Genomic DNA, 17,122 nt, shown 5'->3' with positions numbered 1-17,122 from the left:
ATCTGTGTAGTTACAACTGTTTTACTTTACCGTCACCACTAAAGCAACTTGCATTTTCACAGTGCCCTTACCACAGTAAAATATCTCAAAGAGCTTCACAGGATTGTTTGTGAGATAAAATTTCACACCAAGGATCATATTAATACAAGTAACCAAAATAGGTTTCAGAGGAGGCGAGAGAGCTCGAGAGGCAGAGGGATAAGTTTAAAGTTTTAAAGTTTATTTATGATTAGTCACAGGTAAAGCCTACATTAACACTGCAATGAAGTTACTGTGAAATTCCCCTAGTCACCATACTCCAACGCAGGGTCAATGCACCTAACCAGCACGTCTTTCAGACTGTGGGAGGAAACCCACACAGACACGGGGAGAACATGCAATCTCCACACAGACGGTGATCCAAGCCGGGAATCGAATCCAGGTCCCTGGCGCTGTGAGGCAGCAGTGTTAACCACTGTGCCATTGTATGGGAAGGAATTCCAGATCTTTGGGTCAAGATAACTGAAAGTACCAGCGGTGGAGAAATGAAAATCGAAAATGCAAGAGAAGACAGAATTGGAGGAGGACATAGAATTCAGGGTGTCGTAAGGCTAGAGGAGGCTACAGAGATAGGAAGGAGATACAGATATAACTATTCATGTGTTTTAAACCAGGAAATGATACAACTATTTAGTTGATTTACTTCCTGTTGTTGAATTCCTGATTTTTTTTTAAATTAATCAATTTCCTCTGGCAGCAAGTTATTTGTTTACAATGCACACTCCATCTTCTCAAAGGCCTCAGGCTCTTGACTGACAGATTTTCACCTTTGCTATGGAGTTACTTTCTCCAGTGCTGTTACTTTCTTGCAAACCAGCAGTACCATGTCTCTCCAAAAGTCAGAATTCTTTTTAATTGCCATTTTTTTTTGCTGACCTAATTCCAAATTCTTCAAATATCCCAGGAAATGGTGACTTTTCTGTTGAAGCTACAGAGTAGATTGTTCTTGAATTTCTTTATAGTCGGTCTCACGCAAGTGAATGTTTTCTGACCAGAGAAGCCTTGAAATTGGCTTGCACCAGTCTGCCAGAGCCAACCGAATGTAGGAAACGAGCCGTGTTCCCGAAAGCGTAGGGGCAAGCCAAAATGAAGCTTTGGGCTTCATTTACAGGGGGCTAATGAGCTCCAATCCAGGAAGGGTGGAAAATCCAGGAGAGATTGAGTGACAATTAGTGGTTGGAGGATGGGCACAACCTGATGAGGGAGTGGCATCATTTGATGGTTGTGAGGGTCCCACTAGAATCGCTACAGAATTGCAGACGGAGGCCACTTAGCTCATGTGCCTGCACCGACTCTCCCACAAGGCATCTTACCCAGGTCCATCCCCCCCCTATCCCGGTAACCCCACGCATTTGCCACGTGATTTCCCCCCTAACCTACACAACCTGGGATACTAAGGAGCAATTGATCATGGCCAATCAACCTAGCCCACACACCTTTGGACTGTGGGAGTAAAGCAGGGCACTCAGAGGAAACCCACACAAACACGGGGAGAACGTGCAAACTTCACACAGTCAACTTAAGTTGGAATTGAATGCGGGTCCTTGGCACTGTGAGGCAGCAATGCTAACCATTGTGCCACCGTTCTGTACTGTTGGTAGGTTTGGTTTTCCTGAACACAGCTGACCCTGGCAGGCTGGGCATTTCAATTTGGTGCAGAATGCCTCACACTGGCATAAGGCACTGCTGCCTCACAGCGCCAGGGAACCAGGTTCAATTCTGGCCTCGGATAACCGTCCGTGTGGAGTTTGCACATTCTCTCCCTGTCTGCGTGGCTTTCCTCCAGATGCTCCGGTTTCTTCCCACACTCCAAAGATGTGCAGGTTAGGTTGATTGGCCATACTAAATTTACCTTACTTTCAGGGGGATTAGCAGAGTAAATGGTTGGGGTTATGGAATAGGGCCTGGGTGGGATTTGGTCAGTACACATTCGATGGACCAAATGGCCTCCTTCTGTACTGTAGAGATTCTAGGATTCTGTAAGGGAGATGTGTCTAATGATGGTACTCTATTACCATGTTTCTTGTTGCATGTAGTGAGAAAGCATGCAGGGAATCTGTACAGCTCCTTTGTCAGCTTAACATTGGCAAAGCTGGCAAAGTCATACACAGCTCCCAGCAGAATCCCTGTTCTATCCTCCCTTACTTATGTATGACCCTTGGATAACATTTTCTCAATTCTCCTGCGTAAATACTCGCAGCTTTTCTAACTGCGCCTTATGGCCCACAGGCTTAAAAAGAATGGTTTTGTGTTTATTGTAGCACCTTAGTACATCACATCACTTCATAACCATCAAACTACTTTTGAAGCACAGTTTTGCACTGTTGCATAAGTAAATGTCGCAGCCAACCTGAAAACAGCAAGTTTCCACAACCAGCATTGCACTGACTTTCATGGCGTTTAGTGTAAGGATAAACAAATGTTCTCTCCTCTTCTTTGAAGAGTTCCTTATAGTTGCTTTATGTCCAGACACTTGGGCAAATTCATCATTGTGAGAACACTCATTCTATGGGCTGATCATAGCTCATTCATAAGGGCTACATCACTTGAAAGATCATAAATCATAAGTGCACATAGTTGCCATGTGTCCTCCATTATGCATGATACTCCATTAAAGTGGAACAGATTATAATGTGTGGGATATGACTAGTTTTAAAAGCAGCAAGCCAGCATGGTTTGCAAGTGTTTATCTTTAAGAGTGGATGGACCTCATAGGCAGATACATTTTCTGTCACTCAGACCTGTGCATGTCTTTGTTTTTGCAGTTAATGATAGGAAATTAGACAGCGATCAATGCAATCTAGTCTCTCTCCCACCAGACAAAGGAATGATTTGCACTTTTAGTCCCTTTCACAAACTTGGAGGTTGTACAGAGTTTCATAGTTGGGTAAATGCTTTTTTTTTAAGTGTAGTCACTGTTCTAAAATAGTCAAACTCAGCACGTTTTCAAGCAAACAGCAGTATAATAATGATCAGATCATCTTTTTCTTAGTGATTTCGCTGAGGGATTAATATTGTCCAGGAGAACTCCCCTGCACTCTGAATTGTGTCACAGCATCAGTTGCATTGTCGTGAGAGGGCTGAAGGCACCTCGATCTTAATATTTTATCGGACTGATTCTCAAACTCCTCAGACGATTGACGGGAATCCTAATGCCTTGGTGAAAGGGTTGTCAGCCAAAAATGGGGATTCCCATTAGCGTCAGGGCTATCGGATTCACCCACTCCAACCGCCCCAATTGGATTCCCACCCAGAGCGGGACGGCAACCCATCATTATACAGACCTTCCTCATTTGAATCTCATTAGCGGGTTTGACAGCCCATTCACCAGCCTCCCACCTGGTCTGCTAGCGGGTACGGCACCGAGCGGGCTTTACTGTTGCTAACCACAAGCAGGGGGCATTCCTATTCTCCTGCTGGCATGGGGCACCTATTCTCAAAATGGGAGAATTCAGCCCAGGAACTCTGACAATGCAACGCTGCGCTGAGGTGTCAGACTAATTACTGGGGCAGCATGGTGGCAATGGTTAACACTGCTGCCTCACAGTGCCAAGGACCTCGTTTCCATTCCAGCCTTGGGTCACGCTGTGTGTGGAGTTTGCACGTTCTCCCCGTGTCTGTGTGGGTTTCTTCTGGGAGCTGTGGTTTCCTCCCACAGTCCACAGATGCGCTGGTTAGGTTGATTGGTCATGCTAAATTGACCCTGGTGTCAGGGGAACTAGCAGGGTAAATATGTGGGGGATGGGTGGGCCTAATGGCTCCTTCTGCACTGTAGATTTTGAGATTCTGTCACTGGCTGTATTAGCGTCCTAGGATATCTTGTGGCCCAATGAGTAGTGTCCCTATTTTTGAACCAGAAGCTTTGGGTTTAAGTGCATCACCAGGACTTGTTGGCCATGGAAGGAGCATTCATAACACAGTTCAACAGGCCAATAATCAGCTGGGGAACCTTTCCACCACTTCCCCATTATCCTCCAAAGGGAAAATAAGTGGGTGGGAAGTTACGGTAAAAAAAATTGTCATCCTGAACTTCAGAGAGGACATACGTGGCAGTTTGATGGATCTCATCAAGCTGCAGAGATTGTTTCTCGGTGTCTGTTTTATCAACATGTCTGGCAGCAGCCCTTAACATTGTAGAACTGTCCATTCAATGAGTAATGGTACCTAGTGCTCGGTCAGAGACAGCCATGTAGAGTAGAACTTCCACACAGATTAATATCACAAGTCACCTCAAATAACAATGTAATTACTATAACTGATCGGAAGCACGATATACTGTCTGAGGCCCACAAGCACAGAAATGACTGAAAATGCTCTGAGTGGGACAACCGGTTGATTATCTCACTGCAGCCTTGGTATGAGCCTGAAAAATTTGTCTGGCCTGTGTGGAAATTATCCTCGTTATTTTTAGAGTTTGTGGTGCCCTCAATTGCTTGGATGCAAACAATTAAAGGGAATAGAAATACTTGAATTCGTTTAGTACCTCTTACAACTCAGAATCTCCCAAAGTGGTTTACTGAGATGAGGAAGAACTTCTTTACGCAGAGAGCTGTGAACTTGTGGAATTCTCTACCATAGAAAGCTGTTGGGGCCAGTTCATTAGATATGTTTAAGAGGGAGCTGGACATGGACCTTGTGGCCAAAAAGATCAATGAGTATGGAGAGAAAATGAGAATGGGATACTGAAAATGCGTGATCAACCATGATCATACTGAATGGTGGTGCGGGCTCGAAGGACCAAATGGCCTACACCTGCATCCTATTTTCTATGTTTCTATGTTTCTACAACAAGTAAAGTACTTTCACATTGAAGTCACTGCTATAGTGTAGAAACATCTTTATCTTATGGTGGAGATAAATATTGACCAGAACACCAGGATAGCTTCCCTAGTCATCTTCAAAATAATTCCATGGAACCTCTGTGTCCATCTGAGAGGACAGACTGGCCTTGGTTTGATGTCCAGCAGTGCAGCATTCTGTCAATCCTCCCCTGGAGCGTCAGCCTAGACTTTCTGCACAGATCACTGGGCTCACTCTTGCAGTCACAACCATCTGACTCAGAGACAAAGGTTCCAGTAAAGCTAGACCCTGCTCGACTCCACTTACTATTCAGAAGTTCTAGACTTCTCCAGAAGTCATTCCTAGGGACGGAATTTTCCTGCCCCACCTGCCACAGGGTGGGACACAGACCATGCAAAGGTCTCGGGGTAAAATTTTCCAACCGTATTGCAAGCACAGCCAGAAAATCCAACCCCAGGTTTTGCAAATGAACGTTTCTACAGAGTGGATAAAGCTGATTTAATCAAGGGATTTCCTTTTTAGTTAGTGAATACTGTATATTACTTTTAGACCTTCCCACTAGTTATGGGCCCAAGCCACAGTATGTACCTAAATCTCATGGATCTCAAATCAATTCATGATGATGGTCAGACAGAACCTCATGCCCCAATCTGCAGAGCACTGTTTGAAGCGCATCAGATTAAGTGCTTATATCTGATGAGATGGGTACTCTTTCAGGGTCACTTTCTGGATTCCTGCCTTAGCTATGGTGAACCTGTTCTCACATCCATGAAGTTTCGACATGAGACTCTTGGATTGGGAACACTGGAATAACCCATTTATATAACTTCATGATAGAATCATACAATCCCTAACAGTGCAGAAGGAGGCCATTCAGCCTATCAAACCTGTGCCAACAACAATCCTACCCAGGCCCTATTCCTGTACAAAGAACAAAGAAAATTACAGCACAGGAACAAGTCCTTCAGCCCTCCAAGCCTGCACTGACCATGCTGTCTGACTTAACTAAAACCCCCTATCCTTCCGGGGACCATATCCCTCTATTCCCGTCCTATTCATGTACTTGTCAAGACGTCCCTTAAAAGCCACTACTGTATCCACTTCCATTACCTCCCCTGGCAACAGGTTCCAGGTACCCACTACTCTCTGTGTAAAAAATCTGCCTCATACATCTCCTTTAAACCTTGCCCCTCACACCTGAAACCTATGGCCCCTGGTAATTGACTCTTCCACCCTGGGAAAAAGCTTCTGACTATCCACTTTGTCCATGCCTCTCATAATCTTGTAGACATCTATCAGGTCTCCCCTAAACCTCGGTTGCTCCAGTGGGAACAAACCAAGTTTCTCCAATCTCTCCTCATAGCTAATGCCCTCCATACCAGGCAACATTTTCCTCCAAATCATTTACATATATTACAAACAGCAAAGGTCCCACCACTGATCCCTGAGGAACATCACTTGTCACAGCCATACATTCAGAAACACACCCTTCCGCTGCTACCCTTTGTCTTCTTTGACTGAGCCAGTTTTGTATTCACCTTGCCAACTCACCTCTGATCCCATGCGACATCACCTTCTGCACCAGTCTGCCATAAAGGACCTTGTCAAAGGCTTTACTGAAGTCCATGCAGACGACATCCACTGCCCTATCCTCAGCAATCATCTTTGTCACTTCCTCAAAAAACTCGATCAAGTTTGTGAGACACGACCTCCCCTTCACAAAACCATGTTGCCTCTCACTAATAGGTCCACTTATTTCCAAGTGGGAATAAATCCTGTCTTGAAGAATCCACTCCAATATGTAAGGCTGACCGCCCTGTGATTACCTGGATTATTCTTGCTACCCTTCTTAAACAAAGGAACAACATCGGCTAGTCTCCAATCCTCTGGGATCTTCCCTGTAGCCAGTGAGGATACATAGACTTCTCTCAAGGCTCCAGCAATTTCCTCCCTTGCCTCTCTCAATATTCTTGCCCTGGGGACTTGTCTACCTTAATGTTTCTCAAGAACCCCAATACCACCTCCTTTTTGATCTCGACATAACTCAAACTATCTACACACCCTTTCCCAGACTTATCATCTACCAAGTCCTTCTCTTTGGTGAATACTGACACAAATACTCATTTAATACCTCACCCAAAATACTCATTTAATACGTAACCCCACATATTTACCCTGCTAATCCCCCTGACATCAGGGGGCAATTTAGCATGGCCAGTCAGCCTAACACGCACATCAGTGGGAGGAAACCCACGCAGACACAGGGAGAGTGTGCAAACTCCACACGAAGTCACCCAAGCCGGGAATCAAACCCAGGTCCCTGGCGCCATGAGGCAGCTGTGCCACCGTGCCACCTTTTACTGATATTCCAGCAGAAATCCCAACTCCTCAGAGAACAGATCCACAGCATACAATGCAGCCTTGAAGTGAGAGACAGCAGTGTTTCTCTGGATTTCTTGCTTTTTTTATCATTTAGGGTCAGTTCAATAAGTCACAAGGTTATGTCATCCTTTAAGCATTTAATGTGTGTTATGGTTTTTACAATGAATGAATTATTCACTCTTAACTAATCTTATAGATAAGAAGACAAGGTGGAATCCAGTTGCTGGTGGACTTGTTGGACCATCGAATGCAAGAAGTACATCGCAGTGCCTGTGGAGCTCTAAGAAACCTAGTGTACGGGAAGGCAAATGACGATAACAAGATTGCTTTGAAAAACTGTGGTGGGATTCCTGTACTGGTGCGGCTGCTTCGGAAGACTCCTGACGTAGAGATCAGGGAGCTGGTAACAGGTCAGATTCTATCTTTTTGTGTACTGCATAACCGCGGGTCTTCCCAAGGTTGGAAATAAAGCCCCCATTTCCACTGTTTGAGTGAGTTGATTTGTTACATCAGGTTCAAGCTAAAATCAACTGGGATTTTCTATTAGACATGCCGCATCTCTCCTTTTGGTAAATCATTTAGTGATTTAAAAGATGCCTTTGAGATCAATGGAAGGTGAGGGTGGGGGGTTATGACATGTGGGATCACTGTCTGACTGGTCAGTGAGGACAATGGGAATGCTCAACTTTCATGGGACCCCATTTGTTCAATTCTGAGCATCTCAGAAAAGATATATAGGCCTTGGATGAGGGTGCAGCACAGTTTCACCCGAATGATTCCAGGGCTAAATTGGTTCCTTTGCTATATTGCACAAACCTAGCTTCTATATCCTTGAGTACAAGAAGTTTGAAGGGTGATTTGATGGAGATGTGTAAATTGCTAAAAGGTTTCATTGGGGCAGATGGAGATAAATTATTTTCTCGTGGGTGAATAACAAAATCACCACAGTGCTGAAGGAGGCCATTCGGCTCATCGAGTCTGCACTGACTTTCTGACAGAGCATCTTACCCAGGCCCTATTCACATAACTCCTATAACCCGACATATTTCCCCCACTAATTCCCCCTAGCCTAAACATTTTGGGACTCTAAGGGACTATTTAGCACGGCCAATCCACCTAGCCTGCATATCTTTAGAGTGTGGGAAGAAACCGGAGCATCAGAAGGAAACACATGCAGACACGGGGAGAATATGCAAATTCCTCACAGACAGTCACCCAAGGCCAGAATTGAACCCGGGTCCCTGGCACAGTGAGGCAGCAGTGCTAACTACTGTGCCATCCTGCCGCCCAAATCCAGAACAAGGGGGCACATTCTTAAAATTCAAGCCAGGTCATAGTGGAGTGAAATCAGGAAGCACGTCTTTGTACACTGGGTAGTGGAAATCTGGAACTTTGCATCCAAAGTATTGTTGCTACTGAGACAGAGCTTTCAAGGCTTCAATTTTTTTTTATTCATTTGTGGGACACGGGCGTCACTGATTGGCCAGCATTTATTGCCCATTCCTAATTGCCCGAGAGCAGTTGAGAGTCAGCCACACTGCTGTGGCTCTGGAGTCACATGTAGGCCAGACCAGGTAAGGACGGTAGATTTCCTTCCCTAAAGACGTTAGTGAACCAGATGGATTTTTCCGACAATCGACAATGGTTTCACAGTCATCAGTAGATTTTTATTTCCAGATATTTTTTGTTCAAATTCTGCCATTTGCCTGAGAGATACGGCAGGATTCAAACCCGGGTCCCCAGAAGATTAGCTGAGTTTCTGGATTAATAGTCTAAGAATTAATAGTCTAAGAATTAAGGCGACGACCCACTGGGTCATCGCCTTCCCTTAGATTGATAGATTTTGAAATAAAAACAGGAAATCCTGGAAATACTCAGCAGATCAGGCAGCTTCTGCGCTAAGAAATGGAGTGAACATTTCAATTCAGTGAGGTTCATCAACCTGAATCGTTAACTCTGCCTCTCTCCACTGATGCTGCCTGACCTGCTGAGTACTGAGAAGCATTTTCTGTTTTATTTCTGCTTTCCAGCAGTCCTAGTACTTTGTTTCTGCTTCGATAGATTTGTTTGTTGGGGTGACAATTGGTAATGGGTTGAAAGGATATGGAGAGAAGGCACGAAAATGGGGATGAAGAGCGTATCAGCCATGATCGAATGATGGAGTAGACTTGATGGGCCAAATGGCCTAATTCTGCTCCTATATCTTATGAATTTATGACAAGAGGTTGGCTAGCTTGAGGGTGCAGATCAACTGTGATTGAATTGAACAGGCTGCTAATGCTGAATGGAGTGGAAGATAAATATGCTTTTTACACCGATGTCAGGAAGACTTTTTTTTGTGGTGCAATACATTGTTGAAGCAGAGCCAATCAACATTGAAAGGAAATTAAATTGTTGCCCGAAAAGGAGAAGGTATCAAGGATTTGGGGAACAAACAGAGATGGGTTTAAATGATTCATGTGAAGGAAAGCGTTGCTCATATGAATTCTACTTTTGTTGATTGGTTGAGATCAAACGTGCCAACTTGATGTATCCATTGTATGATAGTGTCACTCATGAAAGATGAGAACAAAGGGGGACTTCATTCTTTGGCAGTGGTAACCACTTCATCAGTATCAGTGGTGGCAGCTACGTTGGCACCAAAGAGAGCTGAAGGAGGTGCTTGCCAGCAAAATAGGATTTTTCGTTTTGCTTTATCATTCCATGGGCTGCGCCTGGTTGGCAAGGCCAATATTTATTGCCCATCCCTAATTATCCTTGAACTGAGAGCTCGCTAGGGAACTGCAATAGACAGTTACAAATCAAACACATTGCTGATGCACTGGAGTCACATGTAAGGTTTCCTTCTCTGAAGGGCATTAATGAACCAGCATTGCCACAATCAATGATAATTTCATAGTTACCATTATTTGATTTGATTTGATTTATTATTATCACATGTATTAGTGTACATGAAAAGTATTGTTTCTTGCGTGCTATACAGACAAAGCATATTGTTTATAGAGAAAGAAAGGAATGCAGTGCTACAGTCATAACTAGGATGTAGAGAAAGATGAACTTAGTGCCAAGTAGGTCCATTCAAAGTCTGAAGGCAGCAGGGAAGAAGCTATTCTTGAGTCGGTTGATACTTGACCTCAGACTTTTGTATCTTTTTCTTGATGGAAGAAGAGTATGTTTGGGGTGCATGGGGTCCTTAATTATGCTGGCTGCTTTTCCGAGGCAGCGGGAAGTGTAGACAAAGTCAATGGATGGGAGGCCAGTTTGTGTGATGGATTGGGCTACATTCACGACCTTTTGTAGTTCCTTGCGGTCTTAGGCAGAGCAGGAGCCATACCGAGCTGTGATATAACCAGAAAGAATGCTTTCTATGGTGCATCTGTAAAAGTCGATGAGAGTCATAGCTGACATGCCAAATTTCCTTAGTCTTCTGAGAAAGTAGAGGCGTTGGTGGGCTTTCTTAACTATGGTGTCAGCATGGGGGGACCAGGACAAGTTTTAAGATTACTAAGATTAACATTCAATTAAAATGTTATTAATTGAAACTAAATTCCACCAGTTTTCATGGTGGGACATGAACCATGCTCCCTTTGCCTCAGAATTACTAGTCCTGTGACATTACCACTATGCCACCTTCTCCCCTTAAATGTATGGTATGCCTCAGGGAATAACATCTAGTTATTGTCTGGCAAAGGGTGGTTTAGTCTTTTGGTCTGCACCTCATGCAGACTGCTAGTGCACTGTAGCACCTTTAATCTGTTAGGCAAGTATAATTAGACGCCTGCCAAATCTACTGGAAAGGCGCTGTGCAACTGCGATAAATGTTCATTGACGAGGTATCCCGTGGAGTGACAGACCTAATAATATGACAGTGCTAGTCATGACATATTTACCCATCTCTTTGTTTCACTGACGAAACATGTAGCCTCAGGGAGCGATTGTGATGAATAAGACATCAACATAGCCAGAATGTGTGTAGCTATTTGGGTTAACTTGCCAAAAGATTTCTTCCTCCCCCTCACCCCCTACAATTAATAATAACAATCAGCGCTCTTTATTGTGAAACTAGAACATTGACCTTCACTTTGGGGTCACAGATAATGCATATCATTAATTGCTTGCTTCGTGTTTAATATGGAGAGCACCAGGGCAAGGATATTGTAATTGGCCTCAGCACCCTTAGGTAATGGAAAGAAAACCTCCACCTTTTCAATCATATTCAAAATTGACATCAATTCCACTGCCAATGACATTGCACGAGTAGCACCACACTCTATCTCGGTTGCATTTAATACTGGATTAAAATGTTTCTAAGTGGAGTTTTTGAAGAATAATTTGCATTCATTTCCGAAACTGAGTCTTAAATTTCTCATAAACAACAAGCGAGATGCAGCTCAAGATTTGGACGATTGCTCATGTGAGAAATGAGATCTGGTCAAATAGACAGGCAAGGAGCCAACCGGTCAGGGCCTCGGATTTGAGAGCTAAGGTGAGCACATTGCTGAAGTTTAATCCTTGGCAATCTTACAGAGTCATCACACGATTCTGTGGGAAGTCATGAGAAACTTTAAAGCAAGATCAAGTTCAGGACAGGAGCTGTGAAGGTCACAAAAGTAATAGGATTTGCTTTTTGAGTCCAAGTTCAGTGTGACAGGAATATTAACAGTAACAGCATTTCTGTAGCACTCCTTGGACCCTGACAGGTACCTTGGGAGTGTTTAATGGAGCGGTGAGACATGGCAGATGTCAGCTAAGAGGGAAAGCAGCAATTGGGTTGTGTGTGTCGGAGTGCAAAAAGCTAGCAAAAAGCAAGTCTTTTACTTGGCAGGCTTTTAAAAGTAAGGGAGGAGATGGCACAGTAATGAATTTGGAATGAGTAATTAATGTTAAGAGTAGAGTAGGTCTTCAGTATTTAAGATTGTGAGCTGTTTAAGATCGAGATGTTTAAAATACTAAATCAGTTCAGTAGGGTGCTTCTTTTGGGGGAATCAAAACTAAGGACACAATCTTAAAATTAGTGCTTGGCCATTTTAAAGGGGAATCGGAGAGTATTTTTCCATTAAAATAGGCAGTAAAACATGGCCTTACAAGTAAAACACTTGCTCTTCTGGGCAGCACAGTGACACGATGGTTAGCACTGCTGCCTCACAGGGACCCGGGTTCAATTTGGGCCTCAGGTTTGCGTGGAGTTTGCACGTTCTTCCCCATGTCTGCATGAGTTTCCTCCAGGCGCTCTGGTTTCCTCCCATAGTCCAAAGATATGTAGGTTAAGGAATTTGCTATGCTAAATTGCCCATTAGTTTCCAGGGATGTGTTGGTCGAACTGATTAGTCTTGGTAAATGCACAGGGTTGTGGGGAAAGGGCCAGGGTGAAATGCTCTTTCAGAGAGTCGGTGCAGACTCATGGGGCCAAGCTGCCCCTTTCTGCACTGGAGAGATTCTATGATTTTATTCTAAGCTATATTGTTCTCTCCCCGTGAGTGCTGGGAAAATTGGAGTTTTCAGGATTGAGATTGATGTATTTTTATGATATGGAACCAATATGGCTAAAGGGAATTGAGGTGATTCAGACAACATGGTGCCATTGATAGGCAGAACAAGTATAAGAGACTGAATGGTTTCTATTTGTTGCTAAGTTCCTAAGGAGGGAACAGCAGAATCATGAGAATGGAGAGCGGGCATGTGAATGGCCAACTGGAGCTTGCTGTGGTAGGACTGAGACATCAGCTTTCAAATTTCCTGCTTAAAGCTCTCTAACTTTCTACTTGTCTTTCTTTATTTAAGACACTCCTTGAAAGCTATCCCTTTGATCAATTTTGCTCATTGACCGTAACAAATCCTGATGTGGTCTGGTGGCAAATTTCTCCTCTGATGTGTCTAGAGATGTTTCACTATGTTAAAGGTGCTGTTTAAATGCAATTTGTTGTTGGTAGCGGTGTTATGGATTTACAGACAGATTTGAACATGGCACACAGAGTGTGCAGGTCCACAGATCCTTAAAAGTGGCAGCACAGGCAGAAAAGGTGGTGAAGAAAACATCTGGCATGCTTGCCTTCATCGGACGGGGTATTGAGTATAAAAGTTGGCAGATTATGTTACAGTTGTATAAAATATTGGTTAGGCCACATTTGGAATACAGTGTCCAATTCTGATCATCACACTACCAGAAGGATGAGGAGGCTATGGCAAGAGTACAAAAAAGGTTTACCAGGATATTGCCTAGTATGGAGGGTATTAGCTGTGAAGAGAGATTCAGTAAACTGGGATTGTTCTCCCTGGAAAGACAGAGACTGAATGGCAACCTTATAGAAGTTTATAAAATTATGAGGGGTATAGATATGATGAACAGCTGGAAGCTTTTTCCCAGGACAGAAATGACTATTACAAGGGGGCACAAGTTCAAGGTAAGGGGGGGAAAGGCTCAGGAGAAATGTGTGGAGGAAGTTTTTTACACAGAGGGTGGTCGTGGCCTGGAATGCACTGCCAAGTGAGGTGGTTGGGGCAGATACGTTAGCGGCATTTAAGACTTTTCTGGATAGACACATGAACAGACGGGAAATAGAGGGATACAGGCGGTTGGTCTAGATAGGACGACGTGATCGCTGCAGGCTTGGAGGGCGGAAAGACCTGTTCCTGTGCTGTACTGTTCTTTGTTCTTTGAGAACAAGGATATTGGTACCAATGTTTCACTGCACAGAGAATGGGCAGAACTTGGCGTTTGGGATGTTGGGCTGGTCTGTCTGAGCACAAGGGTTGGATTGTTAATTTGTTGGGATTTAAAAAAGATAATTGAATAATTTTTTCAAAAAAAAAGAGGCCTCAATCTTCTGTCTCTGTTCCTGGTTGGGATCTATCAGTGCTGCTGAAAATGAATGGAATTTTGGCTGTTCACCCATTATTCTGTTGTCACTTGCAATGGATCCCGCCATGAATGAGACTGGAGAATCCCAATCGCTGTGTTGAAAGAAAAGCTACACAATGTACTTTAAGCTCAAAGTCTTGTCAGGATCTTAAATTATTGGGCGGGATTTCCCAGCCGCATTCGCCCCAAAACCGGAAAATTCCACCCAAAGTCAATGGATCCTTCCACGGTCTGCCCGTTGCCCGCTCCGATTCCTGTGACAGCGGAATGGGAAAATTGGCCTCCTGATGTCACATGAGGGCGTGGTCCAGGCAGCGTTTTTCAATTCAGTAGAAGCGATTGACCGCTCTGTGTATCTTTAGAAATGAAGAGCCCCAAAGTGAAAAGACATTAGTTTAGCCGCACAACAGGGGAGATGACCCAAAATAAATCAGTGTCACAGAGGAAGAAACCAAGACTGGGAACACATAACGGGGCAAAATAAACACAAAAGTAAATGATGGAGGCTGGGATGGAGTAGAGTTCGGGTTGATGGGGCAGGGAGGGGAGAAGCTGTAAGAAATATTCATAGCTTGTGAAGAACTACGTCTTCTTACAGCTAATTAGAATTTTATCATAGAATACCTACAGTGCAGAAGGAGGCCATTCAGCCCATCGAGTCTGCACCACCACAATCCCACCCAGGCCATATTCCTGCAATCCCACATATTTAGCCTGCTAATTCCCCTGACACTAGGGTCAACTTAGCATGTCCAATCGACCTGACCCGCACATCTTTGGACTGTGGGAGGAAACTGGAGCACCCAGAGGAAACCCACGCAGACACGGGGAGAATGAGCAACCTCCACACATACAGTGACCCAAGCTGGGAATCGAACGCAGGTCCTTGGTGCTGTGAGGCAGCAGTGCTAACCACTGTGCCATCGTGCTGGTGTTTTTGATTGTAGTGGAGGAAACCGAAGATCCTTAAGCTGAAATTAACAGCCAACAGGATTTAAGAAGGCAGAGTGAGAATGAAAGTACACTCAGTGGACTTGTTACAGTACAATGAGAACAAAAATAATGGGATAAGTGAATCCTGGAGATGCCAAGGAACAGTTAGTCAGTGTTTCAGGTGTGATTTGAAGTATCATTACGCGATGAACTGCCCAAAGCAAAGAACAGCCTTGAAATAACAAATGATGAAGAAAATTCTAAAGGAGTGGTGGCACAGTGGTTAGCACTGTTGCCTCACAGAGCCAAGGACCCGGGTTCAGTTCCAGCCGGGGGCGGGGGACGGGGAGCGTGCAGGGGACCGGGACCGGGATGTGGGTAGGTGGGGGGTGGTGTCAGTCTGTGTAGAGATTGTTCGTTCTCCCTGTGCATTTCCTTTGGGCGCTCCGGTTTCCCTCACAATTCAAAGATGTGCAGTTTAGGTTGATTGGCCATGCTAAGTTGCCCCTGAGTGTTGGGGGCCCAGCAGCATACATATGTGGGATTTGGGGGATAAGGCCTGAGTGGGATTGTTGCCACTGCAGGATCAATGGGTCAAATGGCCTCCTTCTGCAATGTAGGGATTCTATGAATCCAAATGAACTATACTGGACATAAGCATATTTAGTTCCTGTGATGAACATACTCCTTTAAATGTGAACTAGATAGTATATGTACTTAAACACGTGTGGGACAGTTTGGTTAAAATATTATCTCTATGCACTAAGTGGTGAGGATCGATGTATAGTTAAAGAATATAAAAATACTGTGTGCTTTAGGTTTAGCAATGACAACACATTGATGTTCCTAAAGAGAGTTGTAATTCCCTGTAAAATACCTGGAGTATGATGGCTCAAAGCACCGATGAAACCTCTAATGAGATATCTATGCTGTTGAAAAGGCACAAAGGAAGTTTGACATACAGCATGATAGGACAATCATTTCTGGAAACTCAGTTGATCTGCAGTTCGTCCTGTCATGATGTTATTGCATCTGCTTAACAAAAGCTGATATTTCTCATCAGGATGTGAGGTAAGCATCAACAGCAGGAATCAAAGGAGGAGGAAACAAATTTTTGTGAAAGGTACCTGGATAATTTGCTCATCTTACTTGTCAATGGTTAAAAATCCTGCTAAAAGACACAGGTGTGACAGATGACTAATTTACGAGGCTAATAAAAGCGAGAATTGCTAAATCTGTACTTCGGAAAGTAATGAGGCACAGCTTCTGGCTTCAATTCAGAAGATTTAATGCACTATAAAAAAGAGGGTCAGAGGGAATGGAAAGGCCCTGGTAAGATGAGATGTCGAAGCAGTAAAACAGTGCATCGAAACATGATAATCAAACTGTTAGTTTCCTCCTCACAATTAATTGGAATTAATGACCAAACCTTGGACTCTGAGCAGCAGATAGAAATAAACAAGGCACCTGGTACCTTTTTTTTGTTCACTTGTGGGACATGGGTATCGCTGGCTAACCAGCATTTATTGCCTGTCCCTCGTTGCCCTTGGAGGCAGGTAGGAGTCAACCACACTGTTGTGGCTGTGGAGTCGCATGTAGGCCAGACCAGGTAAGGATTGCAGATTCTCTTCCCTAAAGGACATTAGTGGGACATTTCCAACAATCGAACAATGGTCATCAGTAGATTCTTAATTCCAAATATTTTTTATCAAATTCAAATTCCACTAACAGTCGTGGCACAATTCGAACCCGGGTTCCCAGAACATTAGCTCATGTGTTTTGTGATGAAGGGCCTGGGCAACAGGATGCGGTCAATCAAGGGCTGAATAGTGATAACATGCATGAACATGACACATGTAATAGAATTATCACATCCACAGACCAGCTGTCCAGGCTGGATATTTGGTTGACATATATTCCTGAGGGGCTCTAATGAATGAAGGAATGAAATGCTTCTGGTACCTGTAAGAAAAGCTATTGGCAAGGTTGAATATTGGCTGGATGTTCAGGATGCTGGTTAAGAAGAGATATCTGTTAACAGGCAGAATGGAGTGAAAGAGTAGAGTAAGGAACATAGTTCAAGCACTGGAAGTCAGTCCAGAAGTGATT

At 44.0% G+C, this 17,122-nt stretch overlaps 1 protein-coding gene across 3 annotated transcripts in view; it reads left to right on the top strand.

The window, feature by feature from the left end:
* ctnnd2b (catenin (cadherin-associated protein), delta 2b) overlaps positions 1-17,122 on the top strand; it is a 1,166,477-nt gene that overhangs the window by 985,815 nt on the left and 163,540 nt on the right. For all 3 annotated transcript variants that reach the window (XM_080203490.1, XM_080203498.1, XM_080203509.1), the window contains one exon: positions 7,418-7,631. In XM_080203490.1, the coding sequence (XP_080059616.1) occupies positions 7,418-7,631 (214 nt within the window). The remainder of the gene's footprint in view (positions 1-7,417; positions 7,632-17,122) is intronic.

This window comes from Carcharhinus amblyrhynchos, chromosome 2 (assembly GCF_965287045.1).
Source record: "Carcharhinus amblyrhynchos chromosome 2, sCarAmb.v2.hapA, whole genome shotgun sequence".
In the NCBI taxonomy this organism is placed as follows: Eukaryota; Metazoa; Chordata; class Chondrichthyes; order Carcharhiniformes; family Carcharhinidae; genus Carcharhinus; species Carcharhinus amblyrhynchos.
Note: the sequence above shows the minus strand (reverse complement) of the source record. Positions and strands in the feature narration are given on the sequence as shown.